Here is a 24,975-nt window from a genome sequence, read left to right as displayed (position 1 = left end):
TGTTAGACACTATGCCGGCACCATAATTAGCAAAAGGGTCGAAGGACACTCTATCAAGTTTTACTTTCATAATAGTTTTACCAAAGTGGTCGAAAGTCACATTTGTTGGTTTTCAGATGACACTGTTTGAGCAACGGTGTCAAGAGACACATTTTGAAATTTCAATTTAGAAATGTTTTCTAAGTCCAAACATTTATATCTTCGATTAACGTTTCAACTTTTCCTACAATGTTTATAAAACTAGTTTAACAAAAATGAGAATATAGAAAAGTTCATTTGGCATCATTTCTTTTTGTTTAACATACATTTTTTCTTTTGACAATAATAAACGAAATTAAACATAATTTTCTGAAGATTGCAGAGGAGAATTGGGAATTCTAAAAATGTGTCAGACTGAAAAAATATTCGATGACTTTATCATTGATAATAAAACGAGTTTTCATATGAAATGTATAAGGATAAAAATGATAAACTTATAGAAATATAAGATTCTCGATTGATAATAATATAATACACGAAAGCAATAAAATGTAACAGTAAGTAATAATTAAAAATAATTTTACGAACATTGCGAAGACATTATCAATTTATGAATGAAAGTTATGACAAAAGTTTGTGGAAGATACTTTATTATAAAAGCAAATTCAAAATGACTATGCCTCTTCATCCCTACTCTGTGTCTTATAAATAGAAAAGACAAATATATTAATTGTTACATTTTTATAGACACCATGTGTACATACAATGAGTTACAGCATTTCATTTAACTCTATTATTAATGAAAACATTTTTCACGTAACTTGTATAAATAATTGGAACGACGAACAATTCGTTCGATCAAATATCGATATTAATATTGATGTGAAAAATCGTTGTTAACAATTGGACGTTCGTCAAATTTCGTTTCGCCTGCTCCAATAACATCTATATCTATTTATTTCCACCCCGAGGATGATCAATACATGGAGTAGAAGTCGGCAACCTTTGAACTTGCAGAAGAAACACTGCATACGTCCATTATACCGTGGATATCGATTCGTTCACGTTGAAGGAAGAATGTACACTCTCGAGCCAACCTCCGGGGAGAATTTTCTAGCTAGTCCCATCAATTTCCTTGCAAAACAGAGAAATCTAACATTATTTCAAACAATTATTAACTGAAATATTTTAAATTAGCAACTTTCATAAATAGAATTAGAATAGATTTTACTAAAATATAAAATTAGTAACCATACTATATTTAAGAGTTAATAATTTTACTGGAATTATTAACCAGTATGAATTTTATAAAATTAACAATTAGTAACTTTACTAGAATTAGTATAGCTAGTACAATTTTTTCAATATTTATATTTAGTAACTAGATATTTACTAGAATTAGTGACTTCACTGGAATTAATATATAGCTAGTAAAATTTTTACAGAATTATTATCTCGTAACTAGATATTTTTACAAGAATTAAGAATTAATAACATTAATATATAGCTAGTATAACTTTTCCAATATTAATATGTATTTAGTAATGAGATATTTACTGGACTTAGGAATTAGTAGCTTTACTAAAATTAATATAGCTAGCACGACTTTTTCAGAATTAATATTTTGCAACTTTTTATATTTACTAGAATTAGCTAATATGATTTTTTCAATATTAATATTTAGTAACTAGATATTTACTAGAATTAACAATTAGGAACTGTATTAGAATTAGTAACTAGTATAACTTTACCAGAATTATGAATTTTAACTTTACAAGATTTAATAATTAATAACATTTAATAACATTACTATATTTTTATTGAAGTATATTGGTGTAACTTTACTTTCTCTCATTCTTATTTAAAATTGCTGGATGAACATTGTGGTTCCTGAACTGTAAATAAATATTTCTGTCTATATTTCTTCAAAAATTGATGAACTCGTAAATTCTTGATCATTTTATATCGATGTTTATGTGTTCATCGACTTTTCTCAAATCATTGTAATGTTCCCATTATTATGAAAAATTTCAAATGAAAAAAGGATTACCATAATATTTAATGTAACGTTCAAAATAAAATGCATTGTTCGACTATTTGCTGTTATTTGACGAACTTTACAAGTATAATGAACTTCGATAAGCATAAATCCAAGCTCGTAGATAAAAATTCTTCGAAATTTAATTAAAAGAATTCAAAACGCGATATTAATAACATCGAAAATCTAAATAATCATATCAAAGATATTTAAAATTATTTAAAAATTACGAAACAGCGAGATCTAAAATTAGTTTAAACTTGGATCAAAGAGATCTAAAATTATTTCCCAATTGAATACACCATATTTTCTTCGAATTATTTCATAACATTTAGCCACTTACTACTGGAAGAAAGAGATTCGAAATTATTTCATAACACGATTCTCTATTTTCTTCGTATCATTTCTTAATATTTGGCTGGCTACCATTTCATTATACTCTTCGAATTCATTTCTGGTACTTTCTCTTCGAGACGGCGGCAAGATCAATGCTCAAATCCTCCTCTATCTTTATGTCGATAAATTTAAACAAATGCTTTCATTACAAGAAAAAGCGAAACAAAAATTCTATTAAAATTAAATTGAATATTTTTATTGGAGCGTGTGAAATAGTTTTGTTTCTGCACTTGCCAGATCGAAACGACGAAAACGTGGAATATATTTTTGTTGAGAACTCGTTACCTTGAGAGGAACGAGTTGCCAAGATGTTCATAATAGCTGACAGTGTTTATCAGCTCGAGAGAAACAATGCGAATTCATGGCCGCGCAGCTTTTGCTGTTAACAGTGCGCGCTAATTGAATTAAAACGTTTCTGGAAGCTGATGGCGTTCATAATAAACTCGCGAAAATTAAAGCTGTGACGCACGTGCGGCTGCTCTATTGCCAGCGTTCTGGCAACGATTATTATACTCTCGAAATTCTGTCGAACAACGCTCGAAACCTCTGGCATTCTAACTGGTTTTTACCGATCTTTGCCGGTCGCAATACTCGACATTTCTATTATGCGAGCGGTTTAAAAAACATAGGTCTACGAAGATTTGAAACATTTTGTAAAATAAAATTAATATTTTATATTTAATATATTTATATATTAAATATATTAATTATACATTATATATACATCTATTGTTTATTTATATTTATTGTTCTATTATTATATATAGATTTATTATAATATATATTATTTCGTAATTAAATTATTAATTATATATTAAAAATAATTTAAATAATATTCAAAGAAATATCATTAAAACAGGAAAAGTGGTTGTTAAAATATTATTATCGGCACTTACATTTTCGCAATGAATGTCCTAAAATAAGTATTATTGGGATAAAAGCACCGAGAAACACGTTAGAAATTTTGGATGGTTAGAAAAATGGGACTTTTCCTGTAACGGTTCTGGGATAAGTGCCCTTGCCTTGCCCACTCCATGGTTAAGTCCTTCGTGAAATCCTTCGTCAGATCCATCCTTCTTCAAGATAACAGTACGATGTCAAGCATTTTAGACTTTCCAAATGTATGACAATGAATGCAACCTATCGAGTACCTGAACAACTTCGAGTTTGAAGTTTGTCCGTCGTCACGGACAATAAATCATATCGCTAACAAATACTTGCACTTCTTAAATAGAAACAGTAAAATAAATATTACGAAAATGGAAACACTGATTGTTATAATATTATTAGAAACATTTCTGTTTGTGCAATTAAAGTATTAAACTAAGCATTCAAATCAATATTAATGAGATAAAAAGAGTAAAATAGTATTAGGAACTCTAATTGTTAAAATATTATTAGGAACACTAATTGTTAAAATATTGTTAGGAACACTAATTGTTAAAATATTGTTAAGAACACTAATTACTAAAATATTATTAGGAATACTAGTTATTAAAATATTATTAGAAACACTAATTATTAAAATATTATTAGGAACACTAATTATTAAAATATTATTAGGAACACTAATTATTAAAATATTATTAAGAACACTAATTATTAAAATATTATTAGGAACACTAATTATGAAAATCTTAATAGAAACGCTAAAAGCATTACAAGAATTTCAAGCTACTATTATATTATCTTCAATTTATTAAAATTACCAAAACCCAATTTTTTTATATAATTGTACCTTGTTCCAATATATGCAGGAAAAGAAGGATCCGCTGGCTTCGAAAACGTTGTCGGTTTCCAGAAATGTTTATTCCCAATTGATGATTCGTCATGATTTCAACAAGTCTGTCTGAGAGCTGTCTTAAACACTTCGAACGACTGTTGTAAGTCCGTATTATTATGTCTGCAGCTTTATAGAACGTTTGGTGTGGAGCTGGTTTTAGATTATTTCTCTTGGAATATCGCAGTATCGTAACCGAAAATGTAATCCATGCTTTAATGTTTAAAGTGGCGCGATTATACATACTATGTATATCTTCCGTGACAGTTCGATTTATTGGCTCGAACGTGTCTGGAGCTGTTTCTATCGAACATTTATTGCTCCGCGGTCTATCCACTTCTTCGGCCACTTGTGTGCAACACACGCACGTCTTTTCGATCACTATACTTTTTTCTAGATTTAGCTTCCCAATAAATCATACCTCGGCTGTATCAAAATCAAAGGATTGCGAGCACATGGATCTCTGAGTTATTGTAACTTTGTAGAAAAAATTGGGACGATGATCTACCTAAACTGATTTCGATAGTTCAAGATTCTACTTTTAACGCCACCAAACGTACAGTTTGTTGTAAAAATTCTCGCACTAGGAATCGAGCCAAATTGTACACATGTTTCTATCAAGGACATTACGTGAGGAATGGTGAAGGTTGCGGATATTTAAGCTGTCGTCATTTCGTTGAGAAGAGTGTAATGATAATATACTTAGGCTCATTTTGAAGGGCGAAGATTCTACTTTTAACATCATTAAGTCCCTATTTTTTCCTAGAAATTTTTGCATTGGATATCGCACGATATACTCACACTTCCATCGTGAAACATGTGACGAACGAAGTAGTTTGTGCATCTTTGAGCTAATGTGAATTTGTTGAGGAAACTAGGATAACGATCTGCTTAGGCTCATTTTGAAGGGTTAAGCTTCTACTTTCAATACCGTAAGTGAACACTTTTTTATAAAAGTTGCTGCACCAGGAATCGAATGAGATACACTTGATTCCATCAAGAACCATACGTGGCGAATGACGAAGAGTTGAAGCAGTTGTAACTTCGTTGAAAAAAGTGTAATAATGATCTACTTAGGCTCATTTTAACCCGAGAACGATAACCTACGTCGCAGAGGCGCCTGCGAAGACTGTTGATTTTTGTTAATTTTTCATAGAGGTCTAGTGATTTAAGTTTAAAATTACTTAAAATATAAAAAAATATAATATAAATGCATTTTATTTTTACAATAATGCCAAACCTTTAAAATGACTAGATTAACTTAAATAAATATCCATTGTTAGTATAAAATTGACGCCTTAGAAAAGCATGCGCCTCTGAAGCGTATGGTTATCTTTTACATACGTTGTCATATGGTTATCTTTCTAGGGTTAAAGGATGAAAATTTTACTTTTGACACACGTATGTGCGCCTATTTTTCTTAAATTTTTGCACTGGGAGTGGATCGAGATACATACGTTTCCATCATGGAACACATGTGACGAATGACGAACGACAGAGGCAATTAATGCGATTGAAAGAATTGACGTGACAAAAAGATGCTCCTAAACACTGCGATGCATTTAATTGCGCGGATGACATTGTGTCAATTAGTCGTTCACTTTCTGTCGGTCGTCCTTACACACGTGTCCGGTTTCAAGTGCAGCCATCTTGGCGTAGTATTTGCCAATGCCACGCGCGGAAATTTAGTCAATAGGCAGCGTTCAATATGTCGTTCGAATGATAACGGTAATGTTATGGAAAGAGTTTCTAATTGGTGCATCGTCGAGAAACTATAGTGCACCTTTGATAACTAAACAACAGCGCCAGGCGGTACGATTGTTATGGTACTGTTCTTTGTATTTTATGCACGCGTGACTCTTACGTCAGTTGACGGAACACATAAATGTAAATGTTTTAATTATGCATTTGATTTTTAATTTATTTATTTCAAGTCGCATCCACCTCTGTTGGTTATTAGCGACTTATGCATTTTTGGTAGATTGCGTTTCAGCAATTCGCGCGTCCGTTATATCGAAGGCATTATTTTTGTTTAGACGTCTTTTGTTTGTTACTCATTATTTTTGTTTATTTTATTATTTATTATTCATATTACTATTATTGATTTATTTATATATCAGATTATCTCGTTCATTTATATTAATAGAATGTTGTCCATTTATAATCATTTATCAGATCATTTACTAAATAACCGTAACAATTATAATAATTTTGTTGAAATTAATTTTTATTCGAAATGCATTATTTTGCTTAAATTCCACCTTTGCTTTTCCTGTCCTATTTCTAGTGTAAACGTATTTTGAGAGGAGTTGTTAGTTATTTTACTTTCAAAGTAGAGACTTTAGACTTTAAAATGAGACTAGCTACATTGTTGTTCGATTTTCTCGTACGATGTTGCAAACTTTTCAACATTCGTTAGTGACATAATATAAGTCGGCAGAATTTTTAGAAAAGAAGTTATATAATACCCCCAGCAATTTGTATTGAGAAATACGATAGGAGGGGGGGGGGTAAGTAAAGTAAAGTACAGACTTCACTCTTTAAAATAAGGTTAGGTACATCTCCAAGCAATTCTTTTTAACAAAGTTACAGATGGTTAAAGTTGTCGGACTTCGTCGAGACATTAAAATGAAAGGAAAGACATTTTTTACTTTTCCATGTAGTTTCCTGTGTAAAAAATTGAAAATAAAAACATACCTTAGGAGTAATTAAAAGTAGAGGTTTCGATCTTCAAAATGAGTCTAGGTAGATCATCGTACGATTCTTTTCCACGATGTTATAATTTTTTGAATTCCGCAGAGACATTTTAATTTGCAAAAATTTTGAAGGAAAGAAACATTTCCACTCCCCCTCTGTCATCCTAATCTCTGGAGATCTTAAAAAAGAACAAGTTAGGGATATCAAAAGTAGACATTTTGCGCTTTAAAACGAGCCCAGGTACATCATGATCCGACTGTTTCTAACGAAGTTGCGTACAAAATTCCATGAACATTGGAATCGGTACAATTCTCATGAAGGGTACGAGAAAACGAAAAGAAATTTGTTGAAAATAGCATGGACTTTGGAAATACCGTTGTTTGAAAGAGAAACGCAAGAGGAAGAGACGTTTGGTCACATTATAGGCACTTTCCTATAATAGCGTGACCTTATGAGCTGTAGGTACATGTTCAGACAGTATAGTTGTATAGCGCGGCACCACACAGAATATTCTCGTGCGGTAGACGTAAACGAATTCATCAAATTGCAAATTGGAAATACCAGATGGTGCACATTTCCCTAACAATGCTTATTGATCACTATTATTTATTTCACCAGCTCCTCTCAAGCAATATACGCTCAAACATTAATTCTAATTTAATACTGTGCCCACTAAAAGTTCTAAATAATTCAAACAAACTACTCGCAATAAAATAAAATCTCTCCTCACTGGTCTTAATCTAATTTAATAGAAGATTTTCTTACAATAAATTCAATATCTAACATCAATATTTTAACTTAATATCTTGAATTGTTTAATTTACTATCTAATATTAATAATTTAATCGAGTATCTCAAATTGAATTTAATATTAAATATTAAGCTATTAAGTTAACAATTTAAATTCAAATCAATATTCAATATTATTATCTCAACCTAAAATATATTTTTACTTTTATATTATACTATATTTTATTTTATATTTTATATTATATTAAATTTTATTTTATATTTTATATTATATTAAATTTTATTTTATATTTTACATTATATTTTATATCATATTATATTTTGTTCCATATTTTATATGATATTTTTATTAACATGAATCTAAAGAAAATACTGTGCACGAAGCTAAGTTTGAAATGTAAAATGAAATTTAATTAAGCCACGAAAGTGGAAAAATTTGTTTTCATGACGAACGTATGGTAATTATGTTAATAATGTAGCAGATGTGTCCTTCGTAAATTACATTGAGATTCTAAAATTACAAATTGAGCACAGCGAAATGGATAGATAATGAACATATGAAAAACCGAGAGTGACGTACATTATCAACGTCTGCCAATTACAATAATAATGATCTGCGTCTAATTAATCGAATTTTGCGTAGCACTTATGTAGATGTAAATATTATGTTTCCCTGAAAATGTATCAAAGCCAAAAGACCGTCCTTGGCTTGCGTCTCGTGATCGAAATAGTGATTTCTGTATCCGCATGGAAGATCTATTAAAAGTAGGCTAAACAGTAACGCCCCGTTCGTTTGCATACCTAATATGTACGAGGTGGATTACTTAGCGCATTAATTTCGTTGATTTCAGACACGCTTATGTACAATATGAGGGATAACAAGGTCGTAAATAGAATAATACTTTCTGATCGTTCATTTGACTTGCCACGCAATCCTCAGTTGGTTAGACTTTCTTCATTGAGAATTGTGAAAAAAAGCAGCCGATAACGATCTATACCTTTTTGCAACTTTGTTCGTTCTGTTCCAATTTACATTTTGCTCGACGAACATTATGTTATGCAGTTTACATTTTTGCTTTATTTTGATAGATTGCAACATTGTTGTCACATTATTCTACGCCACCGAAATTCTACACTGCTGAATCGATTTCTATATTTATTTTGTTGTTCTGCGATGTTCCCCTCGTAACTCTTCATTGTTTCAAAAGGCCAGATTACTGTTTTGCAACAATGTTGCGTTATTATGTTATTATTGTAATGCGCGCACCGTAGAAAATAATCAAAATAAAATGAAAATACAAATTGTGAAATATTTTGCCCTTTTGCAACTTTGCTCGTTCTGTTCTAATTTTCATGTTGCTTGATGAGCATTACGTTATGCAATTTATATTTACATTACATAATGATGTGGCTTTCTGAAAAAATGTAGAGCTATGGGAGTATATAACAGAATAACGATATAGATATAGAAATAAATGTAATAATGTAGAATTGCAGTGGCGTGGCATAATGTAACGACGATATTGCGATGTAACACTGTAAAACGCAGTTTGACGTCGAAAACGATGTAATAACGTGAGACAGTGCAAAAGATAGAATTCAGTGTAACAATGCAAGATTGTTACGACGTATGAAGTAAATAGTGTAACAATGTTGCACTGTACGGCACAAGGCTACGAATTATGCAACAATGTGGCATCGTGGCGGTGCGGCAATGTAAATAGTATGACAATGTAGCATTGTAACGGCGCGAACTGTAAAAAATGTAACATCGTGACGACGTGAATTCGATTACAAAATATAATTTACATTATAAAAACTCAAATTATGTATTCATAGGGAGACTACATAATATTTTTTATTGCAACAAAGTTTTACATTATCGGTTCATTAATTTTTATATGAAGCATATACATGTAAAAAAAATTCATAATGCATATAAAACAAAATATATCTACTATATTATATATATCTACTATATTATATATATATATATTATATTATAATATATTACATATATCTATATATATCTATATATCTATTATCTATTATATTACATATACATACAATATATTTACTGAAAACACACAGTATAAAGTGAAAATGATTCTACGAATCCGATTTGTGTCGCGAACGACTCGCCTTGGAATAAATAATACAGTGTTACCATTGAAACGGCGTGCACGATTCACTAAAAGCTTTCAACGATGTAACATAACAATATTTTCAAGGTACAATCGATGTGTTTCGCATCGGTTATAAATCGCAACGTTTAAGATCTCCAAAAATATGCTACTAATCTATAAAGAGTCAAGGTCACCTCGATATTTTTGAACGAGGCAAGGTGTCCCGTAGTTTGCAACATTGTGCAGATGTCGATACGAGATCAACGACCTGCGGCGCAGCGACCGTCAGGTGGCCTTGACTTTAGAAAAAATCAATCGACAGGAATGCGAACATTACCGTACGTTTTTACTGTCATAAAAATGTTATCGGTTAACATTTGATGGTCATATAGATATACGACAAGAACGTGTAAGCTCTTTTTTACTTCTAAATTTGACGATTCCAATTAGTATACTAAAAGACTTAAAATGAACGGTGTTTTAATGCTTAATTCGTTTTAAACGCGCTGGAATGTCTCTACAAAATTGTTCAATTTTTGCGTGGAGAAACGAATACAGTAAATTCTTCCTAATTGACGCTCAGATTCTACACAAAAATGGGCAATTTTGGAAGAGGAGATACTATTATATTATATATTTATATTATATATATATATATATTATATATTATATAATTATATTAATATTATTAATATATTATTATATTATTATTATTAAAATTATTAATATTATTATATATATTATTATATTATTATTATTAAAATTATTAATATTATTATATATATTATATATTATATAATTATATTAATATTATTAATATATTATTATATTATTATTATTAAAATTATTAATATTATTATATATATATTATATATTATATTATATATCTTACTTATATCAATCGGTAACTATATAAAAACAAGCCGGTAGGCTCGAATAATCTTCCCAAATTGTCCATTTTCGTAAACAATCTGTGCGTCAATTAGGGAGAATTTACTGTACATAAATATGCGTGTACAGGCCAGTAGAATTTGACAAATATGCGGACTGAGGTTACATCGTGTTCCAGGAAGTCCAACAGAACAGATAAAGAAATAGACTAAACGAAGAAGAAGAAGAGAGAAGAAGAATTGTCATGAGTTGTAAGAGATCGCGAAAGAGGGATAGAATAGAGAGTAAGATAGCATCGCAACCATTCACTTTGCTTCGGCTCGATGTAGGACACGGTCGTCTGACGCCACGTTACGATGTAAAAGGGGATCCGTAGGAAAGCCACGATAGAGAAAGACATTCAAAATGATTACATCGTAGTCGAATTTTGCTGTACCTCACCCCCCCCCCTTTCCTCTCCCGAGTGAAATCACTTGAACGAATTTTATTCGCCGAACAATCGTACGGAGTCTCAACTATGTCAACTTTCAATTTTCGATCCGTTATAATTTCCGTTATTCTTTCTCTTCACTTTTTTTTCCTAATATGATTTTATATCATATAGCAGGCAGAGAAACTAAGACAGAAAACTTCTACACATTTAATTTTTAATTTTTATTTCTTTTGCTACTTTGCCACCTTGTTTTTTGACATAATTTTGTTTTCTTGCGTTCTTCTTACGAGTTCTCGCTCCATGTTACTTTGTTTCTCTACTACTTTAGTTTTGCTGTTATTCTTCTTCGACTTTGACTGTTGCTACTTTGTTTCATTGCTATCCTGTTATCAGATAGATTGTGTTTCTGTTACTTGTTCTCTTGAATTAATTTCTCTTTCTCTGCTAACGTGTTTTCTGCCAATTGGATTGTCTGTTTTGAAAATTGCTGCTTCGTTTCAGTGCTATCTCTGACTACTACTACTACTACTTTGTTCTCTCCGCTACTCGGTTTATTACTTTCTAAAATTAATCGATGCCTCCTTTCTACACGGAATTTTAAATTATTATCATTATATAATATATATATATATATATAATAATAATTATTATTATATATATATATATGTATATAATAATAATAATAATAATAATAATAATAATAATTATTATTATTATTATTATTATTATTATTATATATATATATATATATATATATATATATATATATATATATAATTATTATTATTATTATTATATATATATATATATATATATATATATATATTATCATATATTTATCGATAAATTGTCGATACTCGAACTGTCATAATTTTGTGAGAACGAGTCGTCAGACAATAAACTTGGTATCATTTCAAAGCTCGAAGCTAACCATAACCTAACCATAACCTAAAATAACCTAACCATATTCCAATTATTATCCAAACCAGGTTACGGTAACTCACAGTGTCCCGCGGGAGAGCGGCTTCAAAGTCGTTCAGAGAGCAGATTATACATAAATCGCGCGTAACATAAATCAATCAGTAATCCGGTTACTAAAGGAAGGTTACAATAGCCGGATATTAGCAGGTAAATACACATAATAGTATATAACCGTGCTCGGCTCTGTGTAACCCGTAAAAGCGGCTGTTCGTAATCCGATCAATCCGTATTTGAAATCGGTTGCAGTTACGGAACAAAACTACGAGAAAGAATCTACTGATCTATACTAATTTTTTTACTTTGATTAGATAAATGTTGTCATCGAATTGGAATATTTTACAAATGCTACCGTCCATCGGCGTGCTGAAACATGTTATATAGGGTGTTTCAAAATTGTATTACTTTCAGGAACTCCTGGTTTATTATTGTACGACATTTGTTTAAGAAATTATAACAGTTCACGCGACAACGGTTAAATTAATTAATTCATTAAAAATCAAAGCGTACAGATATTTTCTAGAGTCAATGGACAATTTCGTTCACTATTTTAACTATGCAATTTTGGCGAAACAGTATATTCTTAATTTATGTGAATGTTGCAAAATATCAACATAAATTTTTGGTAAAAAGATATGTTCTGAACAAAGTTTGGAGAACAGCCTTGCCTATTTAAAATGGTAACTCTGTCCACTGTCCGCGTTCAACAAATTTCTTAAGATTGCTGATACTACATTTATATCAATTTTGTTTAATTATTTGTGTCGAGTTCGGATAATCTTGTTTAAGGAAAATGTTAAAATTGCAAATAATGTTAATGAGATTATCGCGTGCAACTATGTTCCATTCTTTCTTTTTTTTCAATGATGGTACAGGCACGATGTGCCTGACCTCTGATCGATATCTAAAAATAAGAAAACCGCATTACATATATAGCATCGTCACGGCAACGTCATAATGCAAGTTTATGGCGTCACATACGGCAAACGTTGGATCGGCCATGTCGTCACATATGGTCGACGCTGTATTGGTTACCGGCGACATAGGGCAAGCTAATTTTAAAAGCCAATATGTATCTTCGAACGAGGATAAATGAACGTTCGGATTTTTCCGGACGTACTCACAGATAAAGTGACGTCACAGCGTGTTGTAATAATACGGTTGTTATCCTCCTTAACGAGAAATTAACTTTATTTCGTTTCTTTATATTTGCTTTAATTTTGACGGGCATATAAATATATATGTATAAAGAAATATGAAAAAAATATATATATATTTTTTATATTCATAAATTTATATGTAGTATTATTTGTAATATTTATAATATATTATTTTCCTATTTCCCAATAACATTCTTAATTGGAATGTTCCAAGACTAAAAGAATTTTATTTAAACGAAGATTGTAAAATAAACCAGTATTTTATGTGTGTGTGTATCAAAAATTTTATTAAAAATATAGGATCATTAATAAAAAGAAATAGTGGCTCATTTTCCTGCCTTTATTTAAATAAAGATCGGAATCTATAATTACACAGTAGAAAAACAGTTCTGAATTTGCATCAGAAAACAATTATTTAAAACAATGCAACAAGTGGCCGAAAAATATTGTTATGGATTCTTTGTTACGTTAATTATACCTTTAAAATGTTACCAAATAGTAAACTAGATTTTCAACAACATATTAAATTTGTGGAATCATTTTTCCACCAGTTCTAGACAGTATTATTAATCAGTCCGTGTGAATAATCTTCGAACATTCCATTAAGGACGTTGTTGGAAGATATAAAAAAAACGTAAAGAAAGTGACGCTTATTATCGGTTTATGGCTGCTCAAAATAATCCAGATTGCCGATTGGAGGTCAGTTTTTTTCCAACTCCCTGCGAAGCACGATATCGCGAAGCTGTGAAACGTTATGAAAGAATATTATGTTCGGTATATTTATACACTCGATTAATAATCCGAAGATTAAAAGTAATCTCTGCGAGTCAACCCTTGACCTTAAATCCACCTTTTTTTATCAATTCATGGTTAATTATATTCAACAGATCTTTTTAATTATATTCAACGGATTTCGATGCTATAACGTGGTAGACGTTTGACATGCCATGTTCAAGCTGAGAAATGTTAAGTCGGTCGTTTTATTTATAAAATTATGTGTCAACGTTAATTACTATCACTTCCGAAAAAAAGATTCCCCACTAAGAACAATAATTGCAATGATTAATGCAAATTTAATAATATTGTACACATTTGGTAAAAAGAACGCTTTTGACGACTGATTAATAAATAAATAAGTCAATGTAAAAAGTCAATGACAAAGTGGACAGGTAAATTTGAAAATACGTAGATTAATAAATGGTTAAAAACAAATAAATTGATAAACTAAAAACTAAATTCTAGAAATAAATACGTTAAACAATAAATATGCGAATGAAACAAAGAGAAAACAATTAAACTCTTGTTTGTTGCAGATCCTCCTGTGGACAGCGTGTACATGATATGCGGGGTGCTGATTGCTATGGTGCTGGTAGGCGTCGTTATCGTCCTACTGGCCGTAACTATCAGGTATTGCAACAACCATCATAACTAAACTGCGGATTTTTATGCATTTCGTTATTAATAAATCAGTGCAAATAATGCGAAATACATAATTGAGATTATGATATAAAATCGATTTTATTGATACATAAGAATTGAGATAAATTATTTTATCGACACACAAAATTGATATACAGATTTATTTTATTTATTCCAATCTATCTTGTGCAGATAGTTTTATCGATAAATAATAATAATAATGTACTAAGCCAATCTACATAAAATAAATTTAGCTTAGTACATCACTATTATTTATCGATAAAACTATCTACACAAGATAAATTTGAACGATTAAAATAAATCTGTATATCAATTTTGTGTATCGATAAAGTAATTGATCGATTAGATTTTTAATGTAGATTATTTTATTCATTAATAAGATTGATATAGCAAGCCATTTTATTTGGCTTAATTTATTTTAAAGATAAAATAAATGCTGAAAAAAAGATTGATTTACTAGCTAATAATAAAATAATCAACATAATATGCAATAAATTTATGTACCAATTTTATTTAATAACATAATAATCTACGTAAAATGGACGATTTTATTATTAGATAAAATTGATAACAGTTTATCGATTTCAGCTGAATTTGTTAATAAGTAAAATCGATTATTACTTGTGTCTCAGACGAAGAATTCTCGTATTTGTCACGCGAACGAGAATTTGCATAAAAATCTGCTGTCCATTGTCCAAAAATACGCTGTCCAACGACGGTGTTTCAAGCACAGTCGAAAATAAAATCGAACGATGCATTGAACCCAGCGTTGGTATCTCAGGTGCAAAGTATTTAGCAATATTTATCAGAGCCGTCAGAACTGTCACGACCTGCTCCAACAAATTTTTGTTGTTCTTGGCAAATGAAACAGCTTCGAGAGCTTCCTTGGCGGACCCTCGATCTACGAAACCTAGGATCGAGATCGGTTGGATCAGTCGGATTAATTAGATCCCGTAGCGGAGTTAACCGCGGACGAAGGAGGAACGAGACGGAAAGGAGATAGAAAGCTCGCAATTGGATAGAATTTAATCGTGGCTCCAAGCATTAATCACATTTTAATTGGACGTGCATCAACAAATCGCGTGTGCTCGCCTACTAAAGTTCAATCCAATTAGGGTCGACAGCGGAATGCTCCGTCTCACTCTCTCTCCCGCTTCTGTCATCTACTTTCGCACGAATCCTTTCTCACATGTGGGAGTACCGACTGTAATGACTCCCTAACGAATTTTAACAAGTTCAATTCTTCTCCGACTTTCAATATTCACACGAAAGACATCAGCATCGTAATATTTAACGGCGTTTTTCTATAAGTTTTCGTAACAGTTTTTTCCATAATTCTTTGCTTCTCGAGATTTTGATAACTACGTAAATGTGCCTTGCGAAAAATAATTCTACAAGGCATACAAAATACGGTGATATACACTTTTGTGAGATTATTAACGTTCGTATATGTTTAAACAATTATTTGAGAGAGACAGACTCAGTCACATCGGATTTTGCAATTTTACCGAATCTGTACATTGTACAATTTTTTGTGCTGTAACTATGACATCTAAGCTAATGTACCTTGAGTAGAATAATTTTACAAACTCTAACGATTACAGTGGTATTTATTTTTCTAACATTATAAATGTTCATGTATGTTTACACAATTTTTTAAGATAGACAGACTCCGTCAATGGAGAGAGTAACTTTATCGAATCTTCGCATTGTTGAATTTCTCGTGCTACAACTATGAAAATTCGGTAGATGTGTCTTACGTGGAATCATTCTAAAAACTCTGCCAAATACAGTGATATATATTTTTGTAATATTATGAACATTTATATATGTTTAAACAATGTTTCAATAGAGACAGTGTCTCTACCATCGGAAACAACAATTATATCAATTCTTCACATAGTAGAATTTTTTGTGCTGCAACTATAAACACAGGATACGTGTGATCAACGTAGTATAATTCTACAAATCCTAACGATCAGAGTGACACATATTTTTGTTGCATTATGGACGTTCGTTTACACTTAAACAATTTTTGAAGAAGTGCAGTATTCGCTATCGGTGACAGCAGTATTATCGGATCTTCTCATTGAAGAATTTTTCGTGCAGTAATCATGAAAGTTAGGTGAACGTACTTTATATAGAATAATTCTACGAACACTACTGAATGCAGTGATATTTATTTTTGCAACATCATGAATGTTCATGCACGTTTGAACAACATTTATTAGAAACAACAACGTCGGCGAATCTTCACATTGCAGAATTTTTCATGTTGCCACTATGCTAGCTAGACAAGTTTGACTAGTACAAAATTATACCACAGACTTTACTATACAGCGGCATATATTTTCTCGCGGCGGTGCGAACGTATACATATGGAAATGCATAACAGCATATTTTGTTGATAACATTTTAGACGTTTTGACCGCATATCACGTGCGACGTCGCGTGATCGGAACACGGAAATCCTATAATCTATAAAAGAATTTCAGGATAAATCCCAATAAATGATGTTATCGCGGTTTTGCCGTCTCTAGGTTTTCCTGGTCGCCGGAACTCGCGCATAATCAAGATTTCACGCAAAGGTTTCCCCGTACGTTCGATTTCGCGCGTACGAATTCCGCGCCGCGAACGGAAACCGGGGAATCTTTTATTTCTATAGATACGCTTCCGCTGAAGGCTTCTTAATCTTATTAACACTGGGATTCTCGTTTCTTTTTCCGGTATTTCTTTATCTATCGCCTTCGCCGAACCAACGATTCACCGTTGAACAAGCGGCGTCGATTAATGCATTCGCATCTCTTTGCACGACGACTTGTATCACTGCAAACAGAGCGTGTGAGCTAGATAAACATTACGATCAATGCTGCCACATCTTCATCGAATTGGGACTGTGAGCCATTTTCGATCATTTTCCGCTAATAATGTATTAGAAAAAAGCGTCAGGTTAAACGTCAAGTTAAACGGTTAAAAATTCTCGCGATTCCATCCGCCGAATCGCGAGAATAATTAGCTTACGTTATTCCTCCTACGAAAAAGAACAAAAAATAGGTAACACGTTTTCTTCGTACGACGCTTCGTTTCCGAGTAAATCTGCGTTGAAAGCTGCCATCGACTTTCGCGCTTCAGCAGCTCTCGCGCGCGCCGAATTTTGAAACGCGTTTTACTCGGGAACCGAGCCTCCGATGAAAAATTTGTATTCCTTAGGTCTCGTAGAGTTTCGCACGAGAAGTCGTCCGATGTAGCGAAGAATCAATTTGTCGCGATCGTTAACGCGTGGTGCTCGAATGAAAAAACCCGCGAACGAGGCGTCGCGGTGAATTCCCATTTGGAAGACGGCAATGTTTATCGACGCGTACGTTACGCGACAGAGATATACGTAGAATGGCACGGTGAGTCATGTTTCATCGCGATGACTGAAAACTAGAAAGACATCGATAATTTCTTAATAATGTATTGGTCAGCGGCAACGGGAGACGCGCAGAAAGAAGAAGAGTGTGTTACACTTAGCTGAACGGAAGTGGTTAGTCACGGATACGGCTACCGATACCGATATCTATTTACGACGTTGCTCCATGCAAACAATTAAACAGAAGAGCGGCTCTTGAGATAGTTGTTCATCTGCAGCATGTTTCATCGGTTGTTTCAACATTGCGTTTCGTGACACTGCGATTCCCGATATCTCAATTGAGTCAATTGTTCGAAAATCTTCGAAACCGTTGGTGGTATTAAACAATTTTTTAAATAAGAATTCAATGGCTTGCGATGGGTGAAAAGTTTGACACGTGCGAGTTGACACGTGTGGGCGAGTGTATGGGGGTCGTATGAAGATGAACTTTGTTTTTTCTTCTTTTTTTTTAGATCTTGTAATTCCGAATATATTGTTGGACGCAGTGTTTAATTCTTTATAAAAAAAGTACTGAGCAACATATGAATAAAAATGATTAATTAAAGAGACGTTTCTTTTTTGAAATAAGTGACCTAATACTTTTCAATAGATAATTAAAAATTCTATTTTCTGGGACAGTCAATTGAAACATTCGATAATCTGCGGAATATAAATATTTAAATGGGAAAGGAACGCATCAGTTTCAATGGAAATGCTTCTTGTAATTTTTCGAAAAGTTTAAAGACTGCTCGTTCTCAAATATAGCTAAAAGCATTACAGAGAAAGTTTTACATTATATTACTGAAATATTATAGAATCAAGTATTATATATTGTTATAAATGATATGTAGAAAGAAGATGTATTACATAATACTATAGAAATATTATAGAAAAAAGAATTACATAATATTATAGAAGTATTATAGAAACAAGTACTATTCATATTATACCATAGATGAAGTAATAAGTAATAAAAATAAGTATTATATTATATTATAGAAATATATTATATAAGAAATATTTTTACCATGAATTTTTTGCAAACGCTGCAGGTTTTTGAAAATAATTTTGCAAGTGCTCGATAACTTTCAATATCGTAATGCATTTTCAATGTCGAGTTACTGATTATTGTATCCTTAGTTCACGTGATACTGTCAATACTTGAATACTGACTCATAATTTCTTCGTATAATTAGCCACACTTGATTTTGCGTGAACACGAGGAAAACACGTTTCTTTACGATCATTTCTTTTATCACTTGGTAACCACATGATCCATAAAGGTGTGCACTTCAATGTATATGTTCAAAGCTCAATGGAACACAATGGAGAAAATAAAATTAACTTTGTACAAAGAACGCGATCTTCGATGTTATATCAAATAAAATAAAATTTTTAATTTAATAAAATTTTTAATTCAACACGATTTATAATTCAATAGAATTTTTAATTCAGCACGATTTTTATTTGAATAAAATATTCAATTGATTAAAATTTATAATCAAATAATATTTTCAATTGATTAAAATTTTTAATTCTATAAGATTTCTAATTAAATCTAATATTATTGTATATAGATTAATATTATATGTTTAGTGTGTGTGTTCAATAAGAAAAATTTATAAATGTGTACAATAAATTTAGTGTAGAACTAATATCTGATAAAACACACATACCTTGGAAATTTTTAATTAATTAAGTCTACGATTATTGTTTAAGATAGAACAGATCTATTTGTGGGTACAATAACAAGCTTAAACTAAATTTAGGATACTAACATCTGATAAAACGTCACGTCTCCTTACAAAGAAAATCGGATTTAGATTAACTCTTAATGAGGAACGATACGAGGAATTAGCAGTGGCAGTATCAATTCCAATGACTGATTGCAATGTCTTATAAAAATTACAAAAATATTTCTAATCTTCGTAATTCCTCTAACCCTCTTAGCTAGTTTTCTATTTATAGATCTCTATAGATATAAACCATTGAATAAACTTCAAAGTAATTCAGTTTTAGTTTATACTTATAAATAGAATATTTTTGTAAGACAGAACCTACCAAGTTTTAAAAGTAGACAACTTACATTACTTTACAACGATGAGAAAACTGTGTTCAACTAATCCTTTCATAATTTTTAGTATAATGCATGCTTACATTAAAAATTCACTCATTTTCGATGAAATAGTCTTTATTTCGATAACAAAAAACGCTTACAAAAATAACGAAAACAACAAATAATCCAAATAGCGAAAAATACTTCGAAACAGTTATCACTTGTTAAAACTACTTTCAAATCACCAAAATTTCAACTGAAAACAAAAGCCATAACAATATATTTTATATTTTCAATCTTATATTTTTACATAACTTTATATTACAAATTAAAATATAAACCTAAATTTACATACGTATATTAAAAATATATAGAAAAATTTAATTTGCTTAAAATTTTATTTACAAATCTTATATTTTCATGTAACGTTATAAAAATTTATAACACTTACATAATTACATAAATAATTTTAATTCTGTTACAAATATATTTATAAATCTTACATTTTTCTATCATTTTATACAAATGAATGAGTTGTTATACAAAATTCAAATATAACTTCTAATGTAAAATTAATAATTATTATTATAATAACGTAAAAAAAGATAACAATTAAAAACATTTTCGTTGAACAAACATTAAATCGTTTTCCATCTCGACATCCGACACCGTTGTAAATTACCTGACCCATCGCCCCAAGTCCCCCCAAAAACGCCTAAAGTCCCATTCCCATCGGCTCATTCGAAAGGTTAAGGCCACGTTCGCGGAAGCTTTGAACAATCCACCCTTTCAAGCCATCCCCGAGCAGCCCCCTCGAACTGCGGAATCGGCCGACCGTCAATACCATCCAGGTTATTTAAAGCCATTGTTCCTAATTTCGAAAAGTCTCTCGCCTTCCTGCGTCTCGCAGGTATGACGACAACAACAAGGCCTGCTCGTGTCCCGTTCGAATTCCATGACCGGCGGGGCGCGATTGGACGGCGGTCTCGGCGCCGTCCAATCGCGTCCGGCCGGCCGGTGACGTCACCTCGCGTCCATAAAATAGGGGCGCGTGCCATCCTCCGGCTCAGACCCGAGTCGGCAGTGCAATGAACAGCACGAGGTAGTCGCCAGAGTGAGTTCTGCTCGCGCTGCCTTCGGTAGTGAGAGAAGCCGGGTAGTGTTGCTAACGGCAGAGCAATCGAAATACGCTCTGCTGACAGCTCAGTGGTGTCTCCCACACCAGGGATTCGTTTAGCAGCTAGAAGTTCACAAAGCTAGTCAGTGGTGGCAACTTGCGAGAAGCGAAGGAAATATTCGTCAGTGGTTCTCGCGATGAAATTTGATGTGAGAGAGCGAGACAGCTAGAAAGCAAGAGAGGGAGAGAGAAAGAGAGAGAGAGAGAGAACAAAGACTGTTCCCAGTGTTTTTGTTTTTGTGTGCAACTCTCTGCCCGGAGAGTTTTCAATCGCGAAGCTGAGCGCGTTTCGTGTGAAGCTCTCGAAGCTGTACCTGAGATACAAAAGAAAGATGGTCGGGAGCAACGGGACGATGATCGCGATTCGCCTTGTCCGCAGCAAGCTGCGGAAAAGGGAGGATCACTCGAATGCCGTTCACCCGGAGCCAACCGTCGTGCAGACGGCGACGTCGCCGATCTCGACGATCGTCGCGTCCTCGTACTCCGTCGAGGGATGCTGCACGCAGATGTCGACTACAACGACGTCCACGGACCTGGGCACTCCGGGTATCGAACAGGACAACGTGTACGCGGCGAACGGCACCGCGGAACAATTCGCATGGCAGTTTCCGCCGCCTTATCCACCGCCTCACTCACCGGCGCAGTATGCGTTGTGCAACGGCCAGGTTGGTACACCTTTCTTCTTTCTCCCTTTTTTTCCTGGTTCTTGTTTTTCTTTTGTCTTTGTTTCTTTTTCTTTTTTTTTTTGTTCGAAAAACCCGCCGTTTGCCGGGGAGCAACAGCGCACATGACGTTTGGCACGCTTCCGGGGTTGTCAGCCGAATTCCTCACATAAAAACAGGTCGAAAATATGCCGTTCGTTCCGGAGCGAATCTGTTTCGAAAACCGCTGAACTGTCGTTTTGGGTGCATCGCAGTGTTCCGTGGTTCCCTGTGATAAGTTATGGTGAACCGTCGGGCGGTTATCTAGGCAAAAGTAGGTGGGAAACGCGCGGCACTGTTCTTCGTATACGGTTTCGAAATTCGTAACGGTCGTTCGTGTTTTCATAAGGTACGATAAGGGGCGTAACGAAAAACCGAACGGAGATGATTTTTCAAAATTCTTTGAACACTTTTCTGTCCGTTTTTGCACGCGAAATTATTCGTTCTTTTAATCTTTCTGATTTACAAGTTGCCTTGCGCCACGGCGTTAAATCGTGCGCCGAATATCACCCTGATATTCCGAACCGTAGGTCTCTGTGAATCTAAAATAACCGTCCCATATGCAATTTGAGATCTAGTTCAAGCGAAACGTTCTTGGTAATAACCGCTAGTTTTCATTGATGCGCTCGCGTTAGTTACGAAACAGATGTTTGTTAAGTAAACAGCACTTCAGCTCGTCTTTCTTGGTCGATTAATTCCGAGACGGATTCCTCCGTGGAACTTGATTGAAAAGTTCGTATACGTTGAACAATATTGAGAACCGTTTGCGCCACAAGGTGGTACGTGTTTAACCGTGTTAGGTTTTTTGAATCGGTATTCCTGTAGATTCAGTTACGGTGTGTCCTCTTTTATTCCTTTTCTTTTCTCTATAATCTCGAAACCTTGTCCCTCTCTCCTTTCTGCTCCTTCGTTCCAGCTGCGTCGGCCGGTGGAGCCAGTAATACCAGATTTCACTGGTTTATCCCCGTCTCGGCAGGATAACTCGAGAGGATCCTAACCACCATTTATATTTCGCTCTCGACCAGCCTAATTTTCGTCTCTCATTGTAGTAGAAAGTCCGCTTGGGCATGAAACATACCGATGTCCCCGGCTTTACATCATAATACAACGGTCGTTAGGACACTGAACCGTCGGCTAGTGGGCGAGGGGGTGGGGGGAGCTTATTGACAAGTAGGAAGAAGCGCGCGGACTTTTTGAATTTTTCTTGAGCACGCAAATACAATACGCTGCCACATTTCGTTTCGAATAATTCAATAAGCCTCGATGCTTGTTTACGACAATGTTATAAACAGGTTGTTTATACAAATCGACCAAACTCAATTCGATTGAAATTGGAACAATGTTGATTCTATGATTAGAAATTTAGCGAACGGCTGAAAACAATAAATAAACGAAAATGTAACAAATTTAACTCTCGGATGGCGGATGCCGGGTCAATTCGGACCCGGAGTTGCAGACGTTCCATCTAAATTTGCAGCAGTCGTATGTATGTAATTATGAACTATTAATATTGAGAGTAATAAAAGGATTAGCTACGGACTCGACAAAAAGAGGTTCTAGTAGTATAGAAATGAAAATTAATCGTAAAGAGTTGAACGAATCTAGCAGTGGCGCTGCCATAAATGCTCGAAAATGTCCGCCGTCCAAAGGTTAATACGAAGAGGTTGATGGTTTTGTCACGAAGGCAGTGTCCTTTCCAACGTATGTTGGCAGTGGCTTGTTCAACGTACTATGTATTTCGGAACTAATCGATTTTCGCATGCTGCTTTATTTACCGAGTTATGACAACACATTAATGTATTACGTCGCTTGCCCTTACCGATCAAAATCGATACATTAGCAATACAAACAGTTCACTTCTGTTCCGGATACTTATAAAATTAATATCGTCGTACTAAAATGCATTCTGTTCAATAATCAAATCAAACATCGTGCTAGCATAATTATAAAAGAAATTTACCAGTCGGGTGTGAACGGATTGAAAATTAAAAAATTCACGCACGTATCAGAATAAAATCTGATCAACCGAGTAAACAAAAAGGATCGTAATTTATGGTAAACAATGAGCATGAGTTCTAACATTATAGACAAGGACGACGTGTTCGATTTCAAAATCCGTATCTCGCGCGTTGTGCAACCAAAACAATCATACAACAGTGTTCTCACGGACAATCCGTTATACCAGGCTTTCTAATGTTAGTCACCATTCGACGAAACGTTATCAATTTAATCGTCGATCGATAGTATTCACTTCCTTCCAGTTATTGTGCAAATTGAACAATTTATTTCCGTTAGTCGAGAGTGCGCGCGATTGTAAAATCTTGTGCAACAGGTTATGTACGCGAGCGTGCGCGCGATCGTGCGCTACTCGAACGCGCGGAGCACCAGAAATCAGGATACATTCGCGGCGACAAGACGATAAGACCTTTTAAAATTGTAGTTAATAATAGTCGATGGCGCTATCGATCCTCCAAGGACGAGGCTTACGGGCAGACGGCCTGGCAAACGAGTTGTAAGGTCGAGGCTCGGCTCAGTCCCAGGCTCGCCGCCAGAAAAATCCCAAACAATCGGCGACGTTGCCGCGCTTCCCACCCCGCTTTGTTGCCGTTATGACGGCGTTTCAGTTTCATGCTCCACTTACCGACAGATCTTTTGCTACTTTCCCATAAGCGATCGTTGGTTTTGAATGTTATTCAAATCTCGCCGGTTTCGGATTACAACGACGCGTCTCTACAGAAATAGATGCACACACGCGCGCACGCATACACACGCGCGCGCGCGCACACACACGACTGCGGGGACCTTATTCTACTTTCCATTTTTCTAAGTCGTTTTTTTTTATCGAAATCGGCGCGGGAAAAAGTTTCTTCGGTTAATGGGAACGTTTCTTCGATTAAATGAAAATCATGTTTCGGTGCGACGCAATGAGAGTCAGATGTTCGAACAGACTGGAACGTTCAAAATTGATTCGAACGGCCGTTA

General features: G+C 33.6%; 1 protein-coding gene and 1 long non-coding RNA gene across 5 annotated transcripts in view; one reads left to right on the top strand and one right to left on the bottom strand.

The window, feature by feature from the left end:
• Positions 1 to 24,975, top strand: part of LOC117219696 (uncharacterized) — a 129,479-nt gene that overhangs the window by 96,624 nt on the left and 7,880 nt on the right. For all 4 annotated transcript variants that reach the window (XM_033469038.2, XM_033469046.2, XM_033469063.2 and 1 more), the window contains 2 exons: positions 14,542 to 14,635; positions 21,672 to 21,957. In XM_033469038.2, the coding sequence (XP_033324929.1) occupies positions 14,542 to 14,635; positions 21,672 to 21,957 (380 nt within the window). The remainder of the gene's footprint in view (positions 1 to 14,541; positions 14,636 to 21,671; positions 21,958 to 24,975) is intronic.
• On the bottom strand, positions 613 to 4,691 carry LOC143259444 (uncharacterized). Its single transcript, XR_013033342.1, has 2 exons — positions 4,152 to 4,691; positions 613 to 1,113 (listed from the first exon to the last, which is right to left on the bottom strand). It is a non-coding gene; the product is annotated as an uncharacterized LOC143259444 (long non-coding RNA).

The sequence above is a fragment of the Megalopta genalis genome, chromosome 5 (genome assembly GCF_051020955.1).
Source record: "Megalopta genalis isolate 19385.01 chromosome 5, iyMegGena1_principal, whole genome shotgun sequence".
Lineage (NCBI taxonomy): Eukaryota > Metazoa > Arthropoda > Insecta > Hymenoptera > Halictidae > Megalopta > Megalopta genalis.
This window is presented reverse-complemented; position numbering and strand designations above follow the sequence as displayed.